Source organism: Cyprinodon tularosa, unplaced genomic scaffold (assembly GCF_016077235.1).
Source record: "Cyprinodon tularosa strain WSP-4 unplaced genomic scaffold, ASM1607723v1 ctg579, whole genome shotgun sequence".
NCBI classification, from domain to species: Eukaryota; Metazoa; Chordata; class Actinopteri; order Cyprinodontiformes; family Cyprinodontidae; genus Cyprinodon; species Cyprinodon tularosa.
The window spans coordinates 189662-215744 of NW_024039317.1; the positions used below are offsets into that span (position 1 = coordinate 189662).

The 26083-nt window shown below is 41.9% G+C and overlaps 1 protein-coding gene across 4 annotated transcripts in view; it reads right to left on the reverse strand.

Annotated features, from left to right (window-relative positions):
• The window catches only part of LOC119797282 (nucleosome-remodeling factor subunit BPTF-like), a 38839-nt gene that overhangs the window by 11392 nt on the left and 1364 nt on the right, over positions 1–26083 (reverse strand). For 2 of the 4 annotated variants that reach the window (XM_038306298.1, XM_038306300.1), the window contains exons 2-22: positions 25014–25836; positions 21611–21831; positions 15392–15571; positions 15058–15237; positions 12518–12718; positions 12348–12415; positions 11733–12085; positions 11515–11646; positions 11238–11367; positions 9039–9174; positions 8644–8901; positions 7058–8570; positions 6851–6975; positions 3808–3936; positions 3564–3714; positions 3358–3481; positions 3033–3264; positions 2577–2726; positions 2224–2348; positions 2015–2126; positions 1248–1447 (exon numbers count right to left, since the gene is read on the reverse strand). In XM_038306298.1, coding sequence (XP_038162226.1) covers positions 1248–1447; positions 2015–2126; positions 2224–2348; positions 2577–2726; positions 3033–3264; positions 3358–3481; positions 3564–3714; positions 3808–3936; positions 6851–6975; positions 7058–8570; positions 8644–8901; positions 9039–9174; positions 11238–11367; positions 11515–11646; positions 11733–12085; positions 12348–12415; positions 12518–12718; positions 15058–15237; positions 15392–15571; positions 21611–21831; positions 25014–25836 — 5543 coding nt within the window. The remainder of the gene's footprint in view (positions 1–1247; positions 1448–2014; positions 2127–2223; positions 2349–2576; positions 2727–3032; positions 3265–3357; positions 3482–3563; positions 3715–3807; positions 3937–6850; positions 6976–7057; positions 8571–8643; positions 8902–9038; positions 9175–11237; positions 11368–11514; positions 11647–11732; positions 12086–12347; positions 12416–12517; positions 12719–15057; positions 15238–15391; positions 15572–21610; positions 21832–25013; positions 25837–26083) is intronic. The other 2 variants (XM_038306299.1, XM_038306301.1) reach the window with 2 other exon arrangements.

Genomic DNA, 26083 nt, shown 5'->3' on the forward strand with positions numbered 1-26083 from the left:
GGGCCAAAATGTTTGCAAAAGAAGAAACATTTTTCTCTTCAATGAGACATTGTTGAATGTTTAAACCTGAATGATACAAGACTTTTATATTTAACTGAAACTAATATGTAATGTGATTTATTCAATAAATAAATTATAATCAGATCAGTTGCATTTCCTGCACATGCCTTTATTTCTGATAAAGGAGCTGGAGCATTTATCATTATCGAGGTAAATTTATCGTGATATAATTTGAGCTCATTATCACCCAGCTCCAGTCAGAATCATAAATGTATGTGTCAGTCATATATTTACATGTACAATACCCGATTCTTACTTTTATTGTTGAAAAGTTTTAACTTTCTAAGTTAAATTTTCATAGAGGTAGATCTAAATTCATGTGTGTCTATCAGGGTTTATACAGGAATGAGCATTAAATTTGAGCTAACTCAATTTAATGCTTTTTAATGCTCTTTTAACGCTCTTAGAAATAATTTTAATGCCACCAACAGGTACCCGTCGACAGGCTGCAGCCATGTCCAGAATTCCTCGTTTTCCAACCACTTTTGTTGAAATTTGCTTTTTTCCCCCCATTCTCTAGCTTTTTCTCCCCAGCTTCTTTTCTTATGATACATACAGCTTTGCGATCAACCGGAAGCAGTTCCACGCAAATATATCGTGATAAAATATGTCTGAAGAAATTGTTTTTCTAAACATTTTTTCTCATAAAGCATTTTAAATGCCACAATAAACACATTTAATGAATTTTAATGCCAATTAAGGCCTTAATTTCAACAATTATTTAATGACTTTTAATGATTTTTGATGACCCTTGGAAACCGTGTGTCTATGATATAACAAAGTAACACAAATATAAAATGGATTTACATTCTTGACTTCCACTTATAAATTCAGAGATTTATAAATTTTTTTTCAGTGACAGCTATTACCCTATATGAAACCAATCCAACACCTGTCCATGTGCAAAACAATGGACTTTGGATATTAGGAGAATCCTACGTCTCTGAGTAAGAGTTGTTAAAAAGGCACTAAATTACAGAAGTACACATTCATGTTTTCCATGTAGAAAGTGATCATAGTTGTTGGCTGTATGCCTGCAGGAAACATTTGCAATGAGACATCCTGCAAACGACAACTCAGAATCGTTGCACTGCATTTAAATGCGGGTTCATATAATCAATCTGAGAAACTACTAGCATACTTTCAGACAGACCGGAGAGAAAAGCAGCACCTGATGCGGTCCTCACCTGTGCGCTTTGTGTCAGCTGCATGAGCTGGGCCATGGTCAGTTTTACTTGGCCCTGCTGCGGTCTCGGGGCCTGCGACGATGCCACGGAGGGCTGCCCGGGAGTCGTGCCGGCGGCTCCGGAAGAGGAAGCCACACCGGCAGCTCTTGGAGCCGGAGCGGCAACGGGGGTGGCTGTGCCTGCAGGCTGCTGAGATGGACCTGGAATTCAAGGAAGATGGAGCATCCTTTTGAAGCAGCAGTAAATAATAATCTGCATTTTCTCCGTTTCTGTTGCAGTTTTGATCAGTTTGGTTTCTGTGGGGTTATTTTGCAGATACTCTGACTCTAGTCGTTTTCCTTGTTTTTGATGTTTCTTTGCTCGGCTTTCTAAATACGTTCTTGAACATTTTTGATTCAGAAACTCATTTGTTTCTAATCAGTTTGTTTAAGATTTATTTTAAAACTCTGAAGTTTATATGCTCACTATTTATGTCATGTGGTTTTGTCCACCCCCCACTACGACCCTTCATCTGCTACAGATAAACTGTCATCCATGCATGCATCCATATCTTTTTTATCAAAACACTTCAGAATATATTTATAGAAATAGTGCTTTGATGTTAGTTGCTGTATGATGATAAATTATATGTTGAAAAGCAAAAAATAAAAAATAATAATTATCTTAAAGAAGTGATATTTAATTTACCCAATGTGGATTAATAAAGGGATTGTCTATACATTTTCCCCCCTGATATTTAAGGGAAAACCAGCAGTTTGAGAAATCACCTTGGTGAACTGCGGCTGAATTTCGACCCATCGTTGAACCCGTAGAGACAGACGGAGAAGCCGTCTGGTTCCCTGATGCACCAGGTGGAGTCTGGCTCACAGTTGTAGTGGTCTAAAAAAAAAAAAAAAAAAAAAGACGACAAAAGATTTTTTTCTTTTTTTAATTACGCATTAAGACACTAATAAAACAAACGCATCAGATGAAGGACCTTCTGCTGGGAGCTGGAGGCTCTGAGGTTGAGATTCCCGGTGGTAGGATGTAAGGTGCTGTACGTCCGCAGGTTAGCAGGAGGGCCGGAGGGGAAAATGCTCAGAACCTTCTGCTGAACTACACCTGTTGAGGAGATCCATGTCAGTAAAAGAAATCTAAATAAATATATAAACACATGTATTTAAAAATCAGCATGCAGATTTCCATCAGTAGAAACAAACGAGGGGACGATAATAACCATGCTGAGGGTCGACAGACTGACGGCACGCCTCCCACTGGACAAGTTTCTAATCCATTTTGGCAAATGCAGCCCACAGATTTGCCAGAAAGGAGGACAATCATGCTCCCTACCTCCTTGAGTAGAAGGCACTTTGAGTGTGACAATCTTGCTGTTAGCGGGCAGTGGTAGTTTGGCGGCGAGGACGTGGCCGGCCACAGTCACTGGGCCGCCAGCGATCTGGAAGGTTTGCTCTGAGGTGGTGATGCTGCCGGCCGCGGAGGCTGCAAAACACACGCCACCTACAGTCACGTGTACCCAGAAGGGGCCTCAACAACTGTCCACTGTGAGCTCCAAGTCCATAAAAGGAGCAGGTTGATTTTTCTTAATAATTCAATATAAGCTCAGGATGGATAACATTTAGATTTCTGTTGGACTGAAAGTGGACACCATGAGCTTTAAAAGGCTTCTGTTATGATGTGGTTTAAGTTGTTTATATGGAATGGAATGAAGAGGTTGGCCGTAATAGGTGACACTGTTAGGCGATTCTGTCTCCAGTGAATAATTGTGAGACTGAAACACCTCCTTACCTGAGCTGCTGTTGTTCTGGCCCTGTTTCACCCAGGAAGCAAAGGACTGGTGGAAGTTCTTGTCCTGTTGGAATGGAACTGGGGAGCCCAGCTTGGAGGCCAACGCCATCTTGGCCCCCGATGTTATCTGACTCATCCTCTGGCCTGTGGTGGGAGCGCTGATTGCAGTGGTAGTGGTGGTGGTGGTGGAAGTAGTGGCAGTCGTATTCAGTTTTTGCTGCTCGAAACGTTTCTGTAAAGATTTTTTAACACATTTTTAACTCCGGTCAACTATTTTTCAGTGTTTTGGTTTAAATCTGCAGCTCTAACTGGTTTGTGTTTTCACCTGCTGGGCAGCAAGCCTGGCCTGCTTCAGCTGGTTCTCCAGGTGGGCCTTTACTTCCTCTGCCGTCTTCAGAGTCCCGCCGCTTTTGGACGGGTCTAAACCTTGTGACTTCTCTCTTTCAACTCTGCAAAGATTATCCATTTAAAAAAGCATTACTCAAAATAACATTTCCAGGCACAGAAGACAAAGGATGAGCGTTTTCCAACCTCTCTGCAAAGGCTTTTATTTCCCAAAGCTCCAGCTCCTCCTCAGGGACCCAGGTCTCCACGGCGACAGGCCCCGTCTGTTTGGCAGGTTCCTGCTTTTTAGGCCTCAGGGCACTCGATCGCAGACCTTTCCTCTGAGGGGTTGGAGTTTCTATTCACAAGAAGTTTCAAGTTAAAAGATTGCCACCAATCCTGTGACCGATCCAGATTATTCAGAATTCTCTACGACCTGAAACCATCTTACCTTTGGGGGTGTCCCTGTTTCCGATGGGGCAGATGATCTTCCGAATGCAGTATTCAGAGCGAATGCCATGCGGCTCGATGTCTCTCCGTCTGATAATCTCTGTTGTGATTATATCTGTGTCTGTAGTTTCTAGAAACACAAAGGTTCCTGATTTTAAGACATGCATCAGATGATAATCCTTTGTTTCATCCAAAAGAAGTCTTCATAGTTCAAACAAGTTATGTCTCATTACTAATTCTAACCAACCAGTCACTTCACCCAATCATTTAATTTAAAATGTCTTTTTTCATGACTTTGGATTAAAGTTGAGTTTCTGGAAACTCCACATGAGCCCAAAAACACACAAAGGATGAATGCATAGAAAAGAATCTCAGTCCGCATTCAAGTACGGTGGAGGTTCTAAAATGCTGTGGGCCTTATTCATCACAAAAGCCCTGCTGGAGTGCATGGTATAATGAAACCAATAGCTGCATTTCCATTACAAATGTGGGAAAAACTATGTTGATGTTCTGCTAACCTTGAAAAGGCAACTGCAGTATAGTACCATTAAATTTTTTTTTAATTAAAATTACATGCAATGTTTTTTTTATTTCTGTTTTGTTTTTTTTTAGCCGTTTACAGGACTAGCGGCTCATTTTTTGTAAAGTTGGCTGACAGGAAAGGAGGTAAGAGACAGCATGAAGCATGCAAGGACCACAGATCGGATTCAAACTCGGGTCAGCAAGGTCGAGGACTAAGGGTAGGGGCACATTTGCATTCACTGCGACACGCAGACGACCTGGTTTCTGAGTACAAAATCAGTACATGGGTTGAGTGCGCTAACCAATGCGCCACCGAAGCCCTACATGCAATGTTTTAACGTTTTTCCGCCTAGGGTAGTAAACATGTGACATATCCATATTTCAGCCACAGATCTAGAGTTCATTGTCGCAAACTAAATGAAACGAATAGTCTCCTCGTGAATCCAAATACGCTGCTCTGTCATCTTCTGCAACTTAAAGTCTTCTTCGTCCTTTTACAAGGCGCTAAGGTCCAGCTCCGGATTAAGTAGCTCTTGTGATGTGACTTGATCTGCGATTTTCATTATTATAATTTGATGGTTGATGGAAAAGCAGCTATTGATTCTAACGACAAGATGATGTTCCCAAACATACGGCCACATAAACACAGACTGATGCCTTGAACACAAATTCCTCCATGGCTGCATTAGCCAGTTAGCACACCCAGGGCTGACCTAATGATTGCCTAAAGGCAGACATACAATGTAGGAATTTTTTGCCCTTTCCAGGTCAGAATTTTTTGAACAGGCCGACTTTCAGGCTGATCATCCGTTGTGTAGTGTACAGGGGGTAACGAGGGCCGATCAGCCTCTTATCAACCACCTCCCGATCAGAAATCGTGATGTCGGGAGACAAACGGTTGAAATTCAGTCGGCCATCGTAAGGTGGTCGTGGGCAAATCACTCAGTGGGCAAACACGGATTCTTCTTCTTCCTCTCAGATGAAAACACAGAAGCATTTCAGGGGTGTGAGTGAAATAAGAGTTCTTTCTGTAAAATTGACATAGTAGTATTGACATAGCATAGTAGCCACGTTTGATCAGCCATGTCTTTGTCCAAATATGTTGTCGCCTTTTCTTTTTAGGGCTTTCAGCACACACAATTGCACATATTGCCAAAGCAGCGTGTTTCACTCTAGTGAGCTTCATATTTAACAGGAGGCATCAACACTTCTGTCTTCTTCCTATTCTACTGGTTTGGCTTCCGATTAGATGAGTCCGAGTAGCGCAATCTCACTGCGGAGCTGAATACGACCTGGTTTTCAGACGTACAGTGTGAGCAGGTAGATCGCATCAGAGCGAACATACATCGCAAGCTGAGAACTTTTAAACCCTGCAGTTTTGTCGTACAGTGTGAGCTGTAACTGCGTGCAATTGGAAAAAGCTGTACAGTGTATGCCCGGCTTGAAAGAAGAATCATCCATCCATCCATCCATCTTCCTCCGCTTATCCGGGGTCGGGTCGCGGGGGCAGCAGCTTAAGAAGGGAGGCCCAGACTTCCCTCTCCCCAGCCACTTCTTCCAGCTCTTCAGGAGGAACCCCAAGGCGTTCCCAGGCCAGCCGAGAAACATAGTCTCTCCAGCGTGTCCTGGGTCTTCCCCGGGGCCTCCTCCTGGTGGGACGTGCCCGGAACACCTCACCAGGGAGGCGTCCAGGAGGCATCCTAAACAGATGCCCAAGCCACCTCAACTGGCTCCTCTCGACGTGGAGGAGCAGCGGCTCTACTCCGAGTCCCTCCCGGATGACCGAGCTTCTCACCCTATCTCTAAGGGAGAGCCCAGCCACCCTACGGAGGAAACCCATTTCGGCCGCTTGTATCCGCGATCTCGTTCTTTCGGTCATGAGCCAGAGTTCATGACCATAGATGAGAGTAGGAACGTAGATCGACCGGTAAATCGAGGGCTTCGCTTTTTGACTCAGCTCTCTCTTCACCACGACGGACCGGTACAGCGCCCGCTTCACGGCAGACGCTGCACCAATCCGCCTGTCGACCTCCCGCTCCCTTCTTCCCTCATTCGTGAACAAGATCCCAAGATACTTAAACTCCTCCACTTGGGGCAGGACACCCCCCCTGACCCGGAGAAGGCACTCTACCCTTTTCCGGCTCAAGACCATGGCCTCGGATTTGGAGGCACTGATCCCCATCCCGGCCGCTTCACACTCGGCTGCGAACCGATCCAGCGAGAGCTGCAGATCACGACCTGATGAAGCCAATAGGACCACATCATCTGCAAAAAGCAGAGACGCAATCCTAAGGCCACCAAAACGGATCCCCTCAACACCTTGGCTGCGCCTAGAAATTCTGTCCATAAAGGTAATGAACAGAATCGGTGACAAAGGGCAGCCCTGGAAGAAGAATCAAGATTATATAAAGAGGAATGACCAGACATCCCTCCATCTGGATGTTCCAAACTTTTCAAAGATTATTGGAAAAAAATCAAGTGTGTTTAACATGGCTGCCAGGTGTTGAACCCTCCCCCCTTACCTTTCCGGGTCGTTCCAACCGCAGTAGAAGGCTTCACGGCCATGTCGTCCCACCTGAGGCAGGCCCACAGCAGCCTCAGCATCAAGCTAACGCCCGCCAGTGACCTCACAGTCTGAAGCCGGTATCTGAAAGAAATAGAAAAATAAGAAAAATGCGGTTATGTTTATGTAGACAAATTATTTTGCACAATCTACTGGTGTCACCAACCTCCATGAGATGCCGAAGGTGGGCCGAGGTGAAGGGTAGGGCCAGATATCGGGAGCAGGCTTGGCGTTGTAGCTGAAGATGGGGACCTCCCTGATGCCCGCCTTCCTCCCCAGCCTCTTCAGGTCGTCGTTTGGCAGCACGAAAATGCTCTTCTTGCTGCTCTTCGTCACAAATTTGCGATAGGACGGCAGCGCCGTTCCAGAGCGGGCTTTCTTGAATTTGGAGAAGCGCAGCAGGCTGACTCTGTCTCTGGTGGAATATTCTTTACTGATGGTCATGGAGCTGGCGGGGGCGATGGTTTTGCCATCACTGGGTTTCCTTCTCTGGGAGCCGGCTGCTGCTACGCCCGGCTGGGTGACGGCACCAGCGGCGCTATTGGAGGAAACTGAGCTGCTTTCTGCCTGCGAAGTTTGAGGAGTCTTAGTGAAACTGCTGGATTTGTCTTGCATAGAAGAATACGGAGGCTCTCTTGGGGAGATTTTAGTGACGGATGTCTTTACATCCTCATTAGAAGTGCAGTTGTCTGTAATATTACTATTGTGACAAGAAGTAGTGGACGATTCCATCTTTACAGGGAGGGGGGCCTCATGGTTTGTGGTTGGATGTTCCCTCTTATTCAGGGTCTCTACTCCCTCTTCAACGTGATTCTCTAACTTTGCGACTTTTAGAGGCGGTGGGTGCGTTACGTTGGATAAATCACTTCTCGAGAGGTTCCCATTCATTAAAGATTTAACAGGTTCTCTGTCCGGGTCCAAAGCGTCGCCATGGACCCTGGATTCAGAATCTGCAGTCGGGTTTTTCCCGTTAATCTGTGAAAGGCTGCTTTTGTCTTGGGTGGAATCCGCTCCTTCTAAACCCTTCTGATCGCTGCTCTGATCCATTTCTTCGTAGCTGCGTTTCTTGGGGTTGTCCCCCATCTTCTGTGGTTTATCTTTGTTTTCAGTCATCTCTGACAGATGATTATTTTTACTGTTGAGTTCTGGTTCTCCGTTCACTTCCTTATGGGAACAATCCTCCCCCTTGCTCCCATGTGTAGCGCTGACTTCAGATACATCCGCCTCAGATTTAACCTCTGTCTTTGTTTCCGTGATCTCCCCATCAAAGTTGAGCTTTTTAACCACAGGATCTTTCCCTTGGAAGTTGTCGTCCTTCTCTGTTTTCGGGGTCTCAGCAGCCTGCTGTTCGCTCGTCGCCGGGGCTTCCGCCGTCCCCCCAGCTGTGGGCTTTGTGGCTTTCATTTTGGACAGCAGGGCCGCCTGCCTCATCCGCTCCAGTCTCTGCTTCTCCTCCAGGGTGAACTGTTTGACCCGGCGCTCCAGCAGTCCGTCTAGTTTGGATGGCTTTACCTTTTTCTTGTACGCCGTCCGCAGCTGGAAGCCTTCGCTGACGTTCACCACATCGTAGAAGATTTTAGCTGGGATCTCCTCTTGTTTGGGTTCTCCTGGTATCTGGGTTGGTTCTTTTTCAGGAGGATGAACAGAATCTGGAGACGGACAATTCACTTTCACTTCATCTACAAAGGAAATGCAGAAATTAGCTGGTATATCAAACATAATCACAGATGGCGTCCAGAATGGGATTTTTACCTTTCTTGTCAGGGGCCTCTTGGTTGGAGTCGACATCCATTTTCTCCTCTCCTTTCTCTTCTCCAGCAGGTTTTGGATGCTCATCATTAACAGATTTTTCTTTCTCATTCTTGCTTTCATTAACCAAAGATGCATCCAGAGACGATGCAGAGTTTGGTCCCAGCTCCTTGTCCTCTGAGCTCTGACTGACCGGATTCTTGCTTTCCTTCAAATCCTCCACCTTAACAGAAGCTGCTTCATTTTTCTCTCTCAATTTGGCTGAAAAACAGGGAAAAACTCCATAATAACAAAGACAAAAAAGGATATTATGGAAAAACTTAGATGTTTGGACGGAACTGAAGCACTGAATCTTTGCGACAGTCAGGAGAACGATGAAAGTCGCCACTGGAACTTACCTTGGAGTTCTTTGCGGTAGTTTACGTTGGTGTTTCCCGGCAGCTTCGGAACAAAACGTGGAACATGCGTCTTGCTGACCCAGAGCCAACCACCGTATCCCGTTACTCTATACTCTTCCCCTTTCTGCTTCCATACCTTAAAAAAAAAAAAAAAAAAAAACTCTGTCAGGTTATAACCACAAATCACAGCGTGTTTTTTGGGGATTTTACATGATGGAGGTGAAGTAGCGAGATTTACTAATTTTCTGCAATCTTCGAACATAAAGGTATAGCGGAGGATGTACTTTTTCCATTCTGGTGATATGTTTACATAAGGCCGTCCTACGTGCTCGTCCCATTTTTTACGTACCGATGGGAGTCTGAAATTGCGGAAAAATTGCAAATCTTTTGGAAAGTGAGCTTGTATGAGTGATGCAAACAGCGACTTTTAAATTGAACGTGCACAAGAAATGGGATCCTGCATGCTCTCGCGCGCATAATAGGCGCTCCCTCTCAGGAGCTGGTACATGGTGGCGCATATGTATTATTTTTTTTTTAAGTGGAGAGGGCAGGTCTTTCCAAGAATTTACAAAAAATCCTCCACTATACCTTTAAGAGACAGTCCATCACTCCCGAAAAGTGATGAGCTGTCTCTGATAGCTGCAGTGGGTCCTTGGTAGAAGTAAGCCTAAGCATCAGTCTGCTGATATTTTGGACCAATATTAGTGTTGTTGTTTTTTTCCTGTTATCGGGCTTCATCCTATACATGCTGTGTTCACTGCTTCCTCCATTTTTCACCCATAGTTAATGTTCTGTTCTTTCTATGTTTAAATGTAACATTGTAACAATGTGACAACACTTCTATAACATTTGTCATCAACGTGTCCTTTTTATAATTTAAATGAAGAAGCCAGGCCAACAATTCTCTTTAAAGACCCCCCTTTTAGAGACAGACAGGTATGGAGGATTGCAGTCTAACAAAAGAAGCCAAACAACCCCCATTCCAAAGGGGTGGATCCATTCGTCTGTTCCAATTTGCATGATTTCTAGACAAAAACATGGCTTTGATGGGCTACTGTATAAAACCTCGAACTAAAAGCTATTCCTGACATTTTGAATTGAAAAAGCATCCTGGATGGGAAGCCAAACATCTTCAAACTTGGAAACGAAGTCCAGTGGAATTTTTTTTATTTTCTTTTTTTTTTGGATCACCAGATTAAATAAAGAAAGAAAAAGCTAAATCTGCTCCAAGAATCAGATTAAACAACGCCCCAATACAACATAAAATATGCAGCACTGATTTGGGATCTCTAGACTGATATCCAGTAGCTGGTATGACAGTTCTTTTTTTGTTTTTTTGTTCTCACATTATCATAAATCTATTTCGCATCATTCCATAATATTACAGATAATAAAACATTGTTTTATGTTTATTTTTCCTATTTTCTCCAAACTCTTTTTTCCCCTCTGGGGTTTTTTTTTTACTTCTACGGAAACAAACTTCGACTGAAACTGATATTCTTTGATTACGTAAATTAATCTTTTGAACATCAACGCTATCACAACAAATTAAGACAGGATTTTATTTTGTATTTAGTTAGCTCAAAAGAATAAAAAAAATATTTTTAATTAGTTCAATATTATATGTTTGTTTTTTAATGAGGATCTAATAAAAAAAAGAGCCTAGAAAACACCAATATAGTTATTTTCTTTTTGTTTTGAAACCATTAACAGATTTTCCCTGACCCTGCTGTAGCATCCCCTCAGCATAATTCTGCCACAGCCATGTTTACCAGTAGGAAATAAATGTCAGTTGAGAGTTCTGTGCTGCATTGATCATAAGCCACACACAGATGGAGAGAACAGTACTCCCTGAAAGGTTTGAGGCTTTGGATAAGGTTTAATATTCTGCAGTTTGTTCACAAATGTTCATTACTAATTTGTACCAAGGCCCAGACACAGAGACCATTCGGTCATTAGATGGCTTCTCAGGTGCATTGCATGAGACAAAGAAGGGTGAAAAACAAACTACCATACGTTTCAGTTGTTTTTGTTTCCAACAAAGGTAGAGAAAATGTATCTGTTACATTTCAACGACATTAAACTCTTAGTGTTGGACAGCGACAGCAAAACCTGATTAAAAAGACATTGAATGTATGTGAGGAAATGTGAGAATGTGCTTAAATTTCTTTGCAAACCAAACGTCTCCTGTTGTCCTACCTGGTGTTTGATGGGGATGGTGTATTTCACCCACGTGGCCTGCTGCAAAGTCTCCTCATCTTCCAGTTTTTTCTCACGCTTTCTCACCTTTTCCTTCTCATCTCGCTCCATTGAGGTCATCCGATGCATTCTGAAGCAAAAGCAAAAGAGGGAACAGGGTTTGGATATAAAAACGCTAACAGTGTTGATAAAGGAAACTGTATGATCATTAATGCTGGAAGGAGAAATGAGTCTGGAAACACAAAGCACATAAAGCTGAGCCTTGTTCCATGTTCACCTTGTGTGGCCGAGAGAATCTTTCCATACAGGCAGCATAACCACTGGTTTAATTGCACACTCCAGGATAGCCAAGGCCAAAGCAAACTCTCTGGCCTTGCTGCACATCTGCACTGCTTTGTTCCAGTTGGTCCTAAAACAAACAACCAACATCTTGTTGGGTTGCATAGAATACAGGGTAAGCCTTTTATCTTGCCGTCCAAATGAAAACCACTGTACCTGTGTGACGCCCAGTTGGGGTGCATGAACGGTCCGGGGATGCTGGTTTCCAGCTGGATTATAGTCAGGCGCAGCGTGGCCACCGTCAAACTCCGCGACCCGTGGATGGAGCCGTTCCATTTGAACTCCGACGCTGTGGTCAAGCTGAACTTGTGCGACAGGTGGCGTTTCTTGTCGTAGTCTTCCCGGTGCTGATGTTTGTTAAGTGCCAATGTGTTGGTGCTGTACTGGTTCTGGTACACCCTGTATTTACCCTCCTGACCCAGCTTGAAGAGGTTGTTTACGTTCACCGCCAGGTCCCTTTTCAAGAAGCTGAGATGTGGCGTGTCAGCAGCAAGAATTCCTCCAGGTGTCTGGAATACAGAAGAAACAAACATTAGGACCTTTTTAAAACAGGATAATCCAGATAATCCACAGCTGACTTTGAAAACAACAACATCTACATCCTTTTCTATTTTGCATCAAAAAGCTATAAATATAATTTAGATTCTCTTTCTACAATATTACACAATATAATTCAGAGAATTAGATTTATGGCGATAGAAAAGATAGAGAAATGCCAAATGTTCACTTTGCTAGCTGGAAATTCTGACATTTAAAAGCAGTGCCCCTCACCTCTTCACTGCGTCTCTTCGGTTCTTGTTCTGCTCCACTCCCCTTCTTATTCCTTTCATTATACTCCTCTGTCAGAGACCAGACGACGCCCCCATCATCAAAACAAGAACCATTTGAGACGGCGGTAATCAAATTTGAGCCAATATTTTATTTTCAAAATCGCAGCTTACCAGTCCCATCCTGGCTGGTAAAAGAGGACCGGGAGGACCTGTCCGCCAGGTCAGGAGGCTCCACCTGTTTAGGATCGTCAGGGGCAGAAACCCGGCTGCTGTCACTCGCTGCCGCCGGCTGATGGGATTCATCCTGGGTCTGTGACAATGACTTATCACCATCAGCGATATCACAAGCAGACTCTGACTTCGGGCGGCCATCTAAACCAAATCAATACAAAAAGTAAACTGTAAGGACAAATAAGGTTTCCTTAGAATTCAGTGACACTTAGGGATGATATAAAACCAAACATTTGGGAGGGCAAATAACTCAAACATGCAAACCATAGGAGACCGAGATGTGTTCAAGGAAATGAGAAAACAAAACCAAAAAACACCTAGAATATGAAATAACTTGGCAACAGACTAAATGCAAGCAATGAAAGCAAGACAAACACAGGCAGTTTAGCTAAGCTAATGCTGGAGCTGTCTGTCTAACCCAAGAGACCAAAAAAATAAATAAATAATGCATGGCGTTCCCCACGGTTCCATCTTTAGGCCCATCCAATTCAATATCTACTAGCTCCCCCTGAATGTTAATAAACAACATAATTATGCAGACAGCTGTACGTCAGAATGTCACCAGGTGAAATGAAGCCATTTAAGGGCTGGGTAAATGTCGAGGTCTCACAAAATATTCTTCAGCTGAATCAAAACAAAACTGAAGTAAGAGATTTTGGATTAAAAGTTAGAACACAGCTTTAGTTAATAAAGCTAGAAACCACCAATCAGGCTTAAATATCTGGGTGTAGTGATGAACTCAAGACAGACTAAAGACAGTAACAAACTCAGCCTTCTATCAACTTAAGAAAGTCTCCAGGAATAAAGGATTAATGTGTGAGCAGGACCTCATTTTTATGAATTGAGTTATAACTGCAGCGGCGTCTCACAGGTCTGCCTGAAACGTGGATCAGAAAGCTGCAAATGATCCAGAATGCTGCTGCCTGCATCCTCAAACTTAGAGCACATCACCCAGTGCTAAAGTCCTGCCACAGACTCCCTGTATGTCACAGAATAAGAGATTTTGAAATGCTTCTATTAGTTACTAAATGTCTGATTGATAGCACTATTACAGACTTGCTGCCAGTGGATCAACCACCCAGAGCTGTCAGGTCTTCTGGCTCTAATCTACTTTGCAAACCCTGAACAAGAACCTAACGTGCAGAAGCAGCATTTAGTTCTTAGGTTCCACTAACCACAAATAAACTCCCAGATAACTGAAAAAAAAATGCAGCAGTTATTTTAATTCAAGATTAAAAACCCATCTTCACATTAGTTTAAGTTTGTGTATTTTTTTCTTCCTTTTATCAACTTTATTTCTAATCATCTTGGATTGCACTTTTCCCAGTGTGTTTTTGCTATTATCTACACCACTTTGCAATGATCTTGTGAATTTCTAGCCACCAACTCCCTCTGGCTGCGTTCAAAGGCTGTAAATTAAATTCCCTGGTACCTTGTTTGCTTATAATATTTTTTTCTGTGTTTTATTTTGTTTTTGCTCAATTTGTTGGCAAACTTGGTCTGCTCTGAGTATTTACCTTAAGAAGACTATGTGACCTGTACAGTACTGCACAGGCACGTTTGAGTAAACAAGAGCATTTGCACAATAGAGGTTTGTAAAGACAAGGAGGAAAGTTTAGGATGAGTGCAAAAAAAACAAAAAAAACAACATCATGAGGGATAACAAGAGGGATAAAATGGAAATATATAAGCGTTGGTAAAAGCTACAGCTTCGAAAGCAGCCAACTTAATGGGTGTGTGAGTAAAAACTGCCAGCAGATGGCGACGATGTTCAGCACTGCTTGGGCCTGCTAATTACATTCAATGCATTTACTTAAAGATGTTTTGGGATAGCAGGAGCTGTCTCCATGAGAGAGCAGGAACCCAGCGTGATGGTGTCACCAAACGCCAGCGGTGGGGGGAAAGAGGCCATGCAGCTTGCCAGCAGGGGGTCAGACCTGGATTTTTTTTGCCAATGGGAAGGGAGCTAAATGTCGATTGTTAGCTGATGGACCCGTGTTTGAAAAACCTGCAGATTTCAGTGGAAGAGAGACTATAAAAATAAAAATAAAAGCTGATGGTCCAAATTTCAGCTTAATTGGCCTTAAAAAGTGAAAAGAAAGTAAAAAAGTCAAATATTTTAAAGAAATGTAGAACCAATCAGGCAGGTTTAGTCCTTTATAGAGGAGATTTGATTAATGCCCACATGCCCACCATGTTTCACTGATCTGCAGCTTTAAGTTTTTTCTGGGACAGACTTTCTCTCTGGACCAGAGTTCAGTTCTGGTCTAATTTGATCAAACAGTATCCAGTGTCATTTAGAAACATGCAGATTTATATAGTAATCTAAACAAAAGCAAACCCGCTGAACAACATGGTTAGACGCAAAGAGCAACCAAACACATCAAGATGGACGTAGAGTCAGGAAGCAGGGAATGAAGGGCAGTGTTGATGCTCATCTAAAGGTCACACAGGGGTCAAACAATGACTTGGGGGGGTACCTGTCTGTCCCTGCTCTGCCAGCTGAGGGGCAAAACCCTTCTCCTGGTTTCCAGGATGATCAGTTTCTGTTTCAGTGTTTGACTCAAGCGATTCAGTCTTAGTTGCAGCTGCATCCTGGGGGGCAGAGGCGGGTTTATCTGACACGCATCTCTCCTCTGAGGGAGGCTGAACGGCAGCTGCTGTGGTAGGACAGAGAGTGAACAGCACCAGCAGAGTCAGGGGGTCTATATAAAGACTAGGAAAGGATGGGAGTATATGTCCATACACCTTCACCCAAAACATGTTTGAAAAGGCAAACAGACCACATCTTTACCGCAGCACGATCATTTTTACCTTGTGAGCTGGCACCTTCCGTCAGCTCAGCATACTCTGGTTTGTTTTGTTGCGCTGAGGTATCGCCATCATCCCCAGCTGCGTTTAGAGAGCCCTGTTCTGCTTCCTTCTCTGTCTCTGCTGCTCGTTTCTTTGATTCCTCCAATTCTCGCCGGATCTTCAAACGCTCCACGGAAACCTCTACAAACAAAAGGAAGCAGCTAGTGTTAAACATAGTGGCTGTAACACTGAAGGCTGTTCATTTGAAGGGAGCTTTGAAATTCTGACCATAATAATAAACCTTTTTACCACATAAATGATTCCAGATGCCATTAAGGCTTTTATAGAAGGGTCATTATGTTGGATAAATCAAATCCATGTTTGTGGCCTAAAATAAAACCCTCTAAAAAACGATTTCACAGTTATGAGAGGGAAAACAAAACAGTCTTTGTAAGATTTTCAGGAAGATTAACGAATGGAAATGAAATTATATGTAAAATACAACTACAACCTCTACTGTCACTCTGTCCACATGTTAAGGCTTTGTTTTCTATTCTATTTCTATCTGAAATTTTATTTTTATTTAAACATTAAAGTTTTTTTTCTTGAATAAATTAAAAAGATATCTACAATGCTCTCCTTTTTTACAGACTGATAGAAACCCTGCTGAAGAATAACGGTTCAAATTTTAACTGACGCTTGGTGTTTTACGGTTTTAGATGATTATTTTATCCGCAACAATAGGGATGAAACAATTAATTGGATTAATCAATTAATGAAATAATCATCTACTAATGTAGTAATTGATTAATCATTAACTGGAGTGTAGAGACTAAAACAGGCTTTTAGCTGACAGAGCGACCCACTGAGAGTAGTAATTATACCAAAATTGTAAAAATTAAAAAACTTTTAATTTATTTCTAAAACTCCTAAAGTGGAAAAGGTTTTAATTTAATTTAAGTTTTCTTTAAGGAATCTTTAGCTATCAGATTATTAATCAAAAAAATAATTGACAGATGAATCGATTTGGAAAATAATCATAAACTGCAGCCCTAGGCAACGATTTAGGAATAAAAACTAACTTTTAATCCCTCAAGGAGAAACTTCAGTATTACAGCTTTTAGAAAGGCACCTGGCTGTTTTGATAATCCAGATTCAATGACAATTTGCACATTACAGATTGAAAGATTTTAATACACTACTATTTATTTCACTACTGTTTATGCTCTAAAAATATTCTAAATGACTTCGTTTCGAGTAAATTCTGGATGCTACCCACTCAGGACACTTGGAATACATTGGACGAGCAGTATGGAGGAATATTGACACGTTTTTTGTGGACTTTTATGGACCTTTCTGTCTCGGGCACCATAGACCTCCATTATTTGAATGTCAGCAGACAGCAAGAAGCCTCCCAGATCTCCAGATGCATTTGAGATATCAAAAAAGTACTCCAGAGTGTTGTTCAGCATGGGGGTGAGTAGAAAATGAAGGCTAATCATGTTTTGGGTGTACTATTCCTTTAACTAATTAAAACATTGAGAATTAATAGCAAACAACAGGAAGGGCAATAGATACTCCAAGTGACCTTAAGGCATAGCTTCTCAATGCTCTAATGAATCGGCGAAAGCATGCGCGTATTGGCCAATACTGATACAAAACACAACCGCAGTATTGTATTGGATTCATTAGTGGATTCAGTAGCCATATGTTAAGATCACGTGAAGAACAAGCATTGCTGCTCCCTCTATTTGCTATCCATGGTTTCTTTCTTTTTTTCCAGACGTGTAACATTTATTATCGCAGCGTCAATTTATGATGATAACGCTATAAGAATCACAAAAAATCTGCAGCACATATCTGGGATTGGTAGACTGATGTAAAGTTATCGGTATCAGCCTTTAAAAGATCTCTGTCGGTTTGAAATGTCCTCAAAGCAGGTGTCGCCTTTCAAGCGGGTTAATTTGACTTTCCTACTTCAATATGCTTCAGTTTAAACTGTTCTATGAGCAATTGTGTGCATTTGAAATAACGAGGATGTAGCCGTTAAAAGCAGCAAAAAGTCTCCCCAAGAACTGAAAGCTGGATTAGGCTGAACACAGAACTACATCAACATTTATATCCACTTCATTGAAACAAAGCGGAAAATGGAAAAACAGAAACTCAGAAAGACAAATACTGTCTTTAAATTATAGCTTAACATCTTTGTGTGTTAGAAATCACAAATGGTTTTTCATATTTTAAGTTTCTTTTTTATTCAGTGTAACAGCTTCCCTTTTTGTTGTGTTCTAAATATGTCTAGTTTACATAAAAAATTATGTCTAGTAAACATTTTTTTGTTTATTCAGTCAGTATTTTATATACCTAGTAGAATAATATGTACTATTTTTCTTTTTTAATTAAGCATATAGTAAAAATATATATTTAGCCCTTTGTGTTATAAAAAGATCCTCTTGGTAAAAGAAAAAATATATATATATTTTTTAAATAGCCATTTAATACATTTTTAGTCGATCTATAAGATCTATCAACCTAAGATTAAGTAATTAATCCTGCATTACTAAAAAACTGCACTTTGCTAGCAGGTTTACAACCAGAGCAGTGACCTATAATGTGTTATCAAAAGACTAAATAAGATACCAAATAATCATTATTAAATGGGTTTTATAGGCACAGAAATGTCTGATATTCTCAGAGTTTTACAGGATTTTACAAAGAAAATGGTTTTCTAACTGGATCCTGGTTTTCAGAAACTATATAAACTAATATGAACTAAATCCTTATCAGCTAAAACATGCAGTGACCAGGCAGAGTACTAGAAAACCTTGGATTTAAAAATGAATATTTATTCTTTCATTGGTGCAGACCTTATTGTAGATCAAGCTAAGAAGTCAACAACTGTGACTTAAGGGCTGGTTATTCTCCTGTGTCGCAGTGAGCTTGTCGCAGATATTTTAGATTTATGTCCAATTTGGAAGCGTGGTCTGCGCTATGATATTCCTTGCCACAACGCAAGAGGGACAATCAGGAACTAGCTGTGGATCTAGATTAGGCTTGTCCCGATCTGATACGTGGATCGGATCGGGACGCCGATATTGGCAAAAGAATGCGTATCGGCAAAGAATGTAAAAATGCCGATCCAGACTGCCGATCCAGTTAGAAGATAGCGGGGAAAATGTCAGCCGTGTGGGATTATTTTATCCTGCACGATGTGTAGATGGAGACTAGGTGTGGAGGAGATTGGGGAGTATAAGGCATTTTTGTGTAATAGTTCACTGTTATTTGCACTGATTTTTTTTTAGGCAGTGTCTTTTTTCAAGAGTAGAGTCCTGATTCTAAGTTAATAGAATATTTTCCACTCTTGTCTGTTTTGCATTTTTATTAAAACTTACAGTAATACTTGCACCTTTAACTGTTTACAGTTTTACTGTTCACTGTGCAATTTCAGATTGCTATTCATAATTTTGTCCAGTTTGTGTTTATCTCTTAATAAACAGGTAAGTTTGTTGTTACCAATCATTGTGTTTTATTCAATCTCACCTAATTCAGTTGGCTAGATGTTATCAAGAGTACTAAAACCCTTTTCAACATGAGTCTTACAACTAAGGCTAAATAACTTAAACTTAAATGCATGCTTGAATAGGCTGGTATCGGCCAGTATCGGTATCGGATCGGAAGTCCAAAAACAATATCGGTATCGGATCGGAAGTGCAAAAACCTGGATCGGGACATCTCTAATCTAGATACGGCCGAGGCGGTGAGGAAGTGGGGGAAGTTTGTGCGACAACGGAGAGACATGAGGGCGAAGAAGAGCAGGGATCCAGGTGGAAAAGGGTTCCCAGCGTTCTCACGCACCTTGCTCTTTTAGATGGATCATCTTCATGAGTCTTTTTCCACAGTGGCGGTCATACCAACAAAACAAGCCGGTAAGGTACCAAACAGCAAATACGTATAGTGTTGAGCAGATGTAGATTTGACCAATCAGAGGGCCTCCTGTCTGTGGTCACTAGGGCTGCAACTAACAATTATTTTAAAAATCTATGAATCGACCGATTATTTTTTCGATTAATCGATGAATCGGACAAAAAAATTTTTTTATATTAACCTCTTTATTCCAAAATAAACATTTTAGACAGAACAAACAAGCACACAAGTACAGGTTTCTCATTAACTGTACTGGTGCAATATGAAAAATAAATGTTTGTGTTAAAACTACGCAAACTTACATGAGAAATGTAGCTGTACATCCACAAAATATAGGCTACTTTGTTTCATAAAGCGCAAAAAAAGACAGGCATTTTTGTTTCTTAAAGCCCCTAAGGGGTTCAAACAATAGGCCCCCCCGTTCAACAAATGAGTTTTTTTTAGACTAGAAGAGTTCTGCCTTTTAAGACAGGAAAGTATAGCAGTTAAAGTTGCTGCTTGAGAAAATACTGAACCATAGAGATAAAAATAGCCCTGTGATTCAAATTACAAATTGTATTTGGAATAAAAATGAGAGAACTAGGGGTGCTAAAAAACACATCCTCCAAAGACAGATATTTACATGTGAATGTGGCAGATAATTAATTGACATATTACTGATCTTGCTGGATTTTATTCTGCTTTACTTCCATAAATTGCAGGATCTTCTTTTCTTTATCTTTGCCAGAAGATTTAAACATTAAAAGCCTTGCCCTCATAATTTGCAAGTTAATTTATTTATAAAGAAAATATAAACGCTGCTTAAGCTAATTTAAATGAAATTAAAAGTAAAATAAGTAGCCAACCTTATCACTGTCTGTAACCTACTAACAAGGTAAGGAAAGCATCAGATGAGCTACCTGAGAAACTAACTTACGTTTCCCCTCTTTAAAATGAAACAAACATGGTTACTCATCCTGCTGATCAGCTCTCTTCACTGCCATCGAGGCTCCAACGTGTTTTCTTTTCAGGTGCTGCGTCATAACAGTGGTGCTTCCGTGCCATTTTCATTTGTTTTTACAAAAGTTGCATGTTACGACTTTTTTCACTTTACAAAGCGCAGGCTATTTTAATTATTGTGATCAATTTGCGCCGTCAATCCAGGCGCATGCGCGCTTCATTTGCAGTCTGGACGCTGAGGGTAAACTCCTCACTAATATCCTGCGGCTCTGACTGCCGCGCTGAGAGTGATTCCTGTGGGAGAGGGAGAAAGGCGTTGGGATGGGGGAGGCGCCCCACGGCAGGCAAAAGCCGCCAGTGACACCGTAAAAAGTCGCCAGATTTGTCGCTAGTCGCTTTTTTGAAAAATAGTCGCTGGAGGGGTCTGAAAAGTCGCTGAGTTGGCAACACTGCAACTGTGGCGCTGACTCGCTCCGCCATTTTTTTTTTTCTTCCCCCGGTTGACGGCGGCGGCGGATGACGCATTAATCGCGCGACACAACTAATCAATGATTAAATTCGTTGCCAACGCTTTTAAAAGTCGATTTTTATCGATTTTATCGATTCGTTGTTGCAGCCCTAGTGGTCACCTACAGTTTTGGAGAGGTGCAGCAGAAGGGGAGGGGGCAAATCTGCATTCACTGGGACACACACGCGGACAACCTGGTTTCTGAGTATAAATCAGCCTTAAGAAAACAGTTTTCAATGTGAATACTGCCAGAAGTCTGCTGGAGCATGATTTAAACAAAAAAAAAACTAAGTGTCCAAGCATTCCTATAAATTTCCCTTTAAGTCAAAGGCTTACAGGAAACATTTATAACATAAGCAAACTTTTTTCAAACATCCAGCTTTGGACCTAACACCAACAGGCGCGCCCACAATAAAGCACAGCAGTGAGAGATCTCATTGATAAGAATATTTAAGCCGTGTAGTAACATGCAAAGGAAGTCTGGCTTAAAAAGGGAACGATAGGGCAACCAAAGAGGCCGAGAAAAAACGGAAACTACTGGCTAAGAACTGAAAGGTCTCCTAACCACCGCAGCTTCATGGAGGAAGGCTGCGTGGAAAACAGTTGCTTGATATGTCAGTGAACGTCAGGGAGAGAAGAGGGCAACACCCAACTGTCATCAAGCAGAAATCCTTCGCCTGAGGTAATAATTGTAATCTGAGGTGCAGAAAACACCTCTGAACCCCTGCACCACACACAGCTGTACTTTCCTTACACTTCCGAGATCACAGACGATCTAAAACAACTTAACTTTTCATCAGATGGAAAGCAGAACAGTGCATAGCTTTTAAGTTTTACAGGCGATGAGGACGGCTGGTGTCAGCACATACCATTGATGGCGGTGAGGTAGGCTTTACTGTTTCCACGAGCTTTGTTGGTAAGCTCCTCTGTGATGTCCATGTGAGCGTGCATTTCCTCCTTCATCTCCTCCAGGGTGGCGTGAAGATCGGTCTCCCAGTACGCCTTATCCAGACACTCCATGAGCTCCTCCAGCTGTGCTTTGCTGCTGTAGTACCAGATTTTTTTCTTCTCTTTTTCCCCATCTTCTTCACTGGGAAGAGAGGAAGTCACACGGCTAAAGCATCAAATGGAAAAAGGACTGTTTATGCAAACTATGAGTCGAATATTTAAAAATGACATCAACATTTTAAGCATCACGGCTGTGGTTCAACAGGATTTGGGTATGAGGAGGAATTCAGGAAAGACTCCCTACATCCCAGCAGGCCGGCCCTAGAGGTCACTTTATGGCAGTTTTCACATTTAAATGTAAAGCAGAAAAGGAAAAAAAAAAGTACATTTTGTATTTAAATACATGTTTTCTAATTGCTCTAAAAACTCAAACGGGTTAAAGGATGTTGTAGCACTGCAAGCTACAGCTTGAGGCAGTTTGATGATGCTCATCATTGTAGATCTAATACCTTCATGATATCCTGAGAAAAAGTCTCTTAAATCTGATTTCACAGGAAAATGGTAAATCACAAAAAGTACAAATGTGAAAGAAGATGCATAAAAAGCCTCGACATAAATCCTTTTTTTTAGCAAAGAAGTTTCTGTAATTTCAGAATTACATTTTGGAAAAACATCCTGATCTTTGAGAGCTTTTATATATTAGAGGAAGGGCATAAAATTGCGTATAAAAGACCACAAGCGGCAGAGCACAGCTGCCTTTTTGTCTGCTGTAAACCTCTTAGGGTTCTCCTATAAAAGTTCACCATGGTGGAAAACAGAGCTCCGGCTCTTTTCTTCAGATCAGCCAAAAGGTTTCATAATGAATTTTGTTCTGGGTGCTGCGATGGTCATACGTTATAGATTATGAGCTCCAAAGTATCCACAGTAGCTACGTTTACATGGACACAATCGGATTGAAGGCCTGATCAGATCAAAAATGTTTCATGTAAACATGTCAGACTGAAGATTCTAATCCGATTCGGTCCGATCGGAAATAAATTTAATTCCGAAAGAGAGAGGTACTTTTTGCCGATCGCCATTCTGATTGGCGTCCATGTAAACACCCATTCGGATCTTAAGAGTAAAATAATCTTCACCGCGCATGTGTGCGACGTCAGCGTGACGTTTTTCCGCCTTGTCAACAAAAGGAAACCACCGGTCGCTCTCGCTCTTGTTGTGAACAACATGGCGGGAGGAAAGTCGAAGTGGTCTGTCACCGACACATGTTTCTTGCTTGAAACCTTAAGGGAGCTCAACATAATTGAACGCCTTGATGGCAGAAAGTCTAGGAACGCCGACTTATACACTCAAGTTCATTTAAAGCTGCAGGAAGCAGGAATTGACAGAAGTATCGACCAGATAAAAAAATCGATGGAAGAGTTTGAAAGCGGCCTATTACAAAGCCAAAACTCAAAACTGCAAAAGTGGGTCTGACCCAGCCTGCTTTGAGTTCTATGATCAAATGGATGAAATGATGGGAAATAGGCCGTTGTCAAAAGCCGGTTTCTTCTTCTACTGCTAAAGTGGAAGTACACAGTTCTGCGCATGCTTAAAAGATTTAATCTGATCCAACGCTTGGTACATGTATACACACGTCATGATCGGATCATTTCATTTAGTGGAAATGGAGATTTTGAATTTCCGATCAACCAAGGTTTGGATCGGATCGGGGAAATTTTGCGCATGTAAACGTAGCCATTGAAGTGGTTGCAGACTGTGCTTAGAACGCAGGGGGCTCAGGTTTTCACACCGGTTGTAACAAGAGGGAGATCTGACGTAAAATTGATACGCCAATAATGATGACTTGGTGATACCTGAATATGGGAGCAACCAAGATGACTCCAGCCAACCTCAAGACATCTTTTCTTTACTTTACTGGCAGGGTTCATAACACCTTTTTCTAATGATGCCATATACATTAACAAGGTTCCCAGGGCCTTTTAAAAGACAAACAGGCCCATAGCATTACAGAACTTCCACCTTACTTAACAGTAAGCTTTTACAGTCGAAGGGTATCGGCTGTTCCAACAGTTGCATTTCCGAATTCCCCCGAGTGGCGCACAACTTTACATGAGTGAATAAAGTGAATGTGATTGGTCGCTTATCAGGGAAGCGGGATTGTTGTGGCGGAAGGTTCGCAAGTTTGACTGTGACCGGTGTCTCGGAAGCATCTTACTAACCTGGTAGCAACTTAGTGCTAGTAGGTTCCCAATGGGAAATTACATTTGGGACCAAGTAGCAATAATTTTGTGACTGAGAAACGACATTGTCAAGGAACGCTATGGACAGCGGAAACATGCAAGAGGAGGAGAGTTTTGTGTCAGAGGTCGTGGATGAGTCTCCTCCGTCATACATTTTTTATTTAGAGGAGGAAAGCAGGGATGAAGATGTTGTGGAAGAGGACTCCAGGGCGGCAGAAGCTTGGTTTGGTGTAGAAGGCTTACAGCCGTACATGTTTGAGCCCTTGCCTCGCAACGCTGCCAGTTCTGTTAACTCTACGCCTGCTGAAGACACAGACGTCCATCCCCATGAACACTGGGACGGAACTCAATGGGAAAGTAAATTATTCTTATTTCTTATTTAAACTGTTGCATCTATTAGCTGCGACATATGATTCAAGATGCTATGACCGAAAAATGTAATTGACACCCACAGATTTTACGACAGGATTTTTTTTAAATAGAAATTTTCTAACTTTTGGGCCAATATGGTCTGATAGAGTACATTTATATACATGTTTAACCCAGAATGATTTGACATTTAAATATGACTTCCCTACGACTTTAACTTGGTAGGATCCCTCCTAAACAATATCTCAGCCTGTAAATGGTGTCTAGTGGTTGCCACGGAGACCAAAAATACTATTTATTTTGTTTTCCAACAGCTAAGATGTGTGTGGGATGGTCCAACAATTATAGTTCTTCTAGCAAAGAAAGAAAAAAAAAGGTTAATTTAAAGGTTTTTCTCATCTTTACCGGTGAAACTGGCAACTTTGTACCTACTTTTATAAATTATTAAATGAAAATAAAATATATAAATGCAGCAAATGTTGAGTTCCTACAACACTACTTTATATCTGAGGAACTGGAACAAGGATAACCAGTGAATCCAATAGTACTTTTGTTCTTTTAAATTATTTTTTCAGTATTCTGCAGAGTTTTATGTCACTTTTTTCACATAGGTAAGGAAAGGATCCGTCTTTTTTTGGATATCAAACTGTTATGAGTCTACAGGATAAAAGAAGTTGCCCAAGAAGTTAAATAAGCAGCGATGAGCCTAACTCACATAATAATCCTTCGATTTAGGAACCAATATTTCCTCTGGTGGCGATCGTATCCGATGGGCTCCTGCCGGATGTAGGGCCTGTTTTTCTGCACCTCGGTCACACAGTCTGTGACTCCGGGCACCTTGTGAGCCACACAAACCTCACACTGCCACTCGTCCTCTGGAACCTCTTCCAGTGGTGGTTTAACACACTCCAGATGGTAGACAGCGGAACACGTCTCACAGCACAACAGGTCTCCCAGACGGTGACACACACGGCAGTGGTCATCGTACTGCATGCTGCCGTCAGACATCAGCTCCTCCCGGGCAATGTTTGTAGTTAGGAACTGGTCCACTAAGAACTGTAGCACCTTGATTTTGCTTTCCAGAGAACCACAGGGATATTCGTCCGTCTCTAGGTATGGCAGAACATGGTGGAACTCTCTGTCGCTTTCACAGTAAGCCCGTAAAACCTCAGGCCACGTCATACCATCGATAAAGTACAGAGTGGAGTTGACGCTGTCCTTAAGATCTGCAGGGCCAAAAGTAGTGTTGGAGGAGTCTTCCTCGCGCAGGATGGCCTTCAAAAGGGAGATATGAGTCTCTGCTATTAAGGTGCATTGCTCCTGGCCGCCCAATGCAGCGCAGAAGTCCTCAAAGCGGAAAGGGGAGAGACGCAGCACCGTGCTGAAGTTCCGCAGCACCTCGTAGATGGAGCTGATGTTGAGCACCTCCTCGCTGGGCACCAGGAGATCCTCAGAGGCCTCCGGGAGCTCGAGAGGGGGGATTTCCTTATCTTCGAGAACGGGAGTTCGAGGACGGGGTGCCCGTAACTTCTTCTTTCCTGCAGGATCAAACACACAGGTTTTTAGGAAGATTTTCAATATATAATAAACAAACAAAGGAATAACTAAATCATTCACTCAGCAGTTCTTATAAGTTATATTCTGTCATGTATGTGCATCCTTTGTGGTTAATAATGTATTTTTAATTGAATTAAATCATGTGCAAGGATAGTTTGCAGACTTTGAGCACTGAATGAGGCAGCCTCCTCCATACAGAGCACTGGTTGTCAAAATTAGCAAATATCA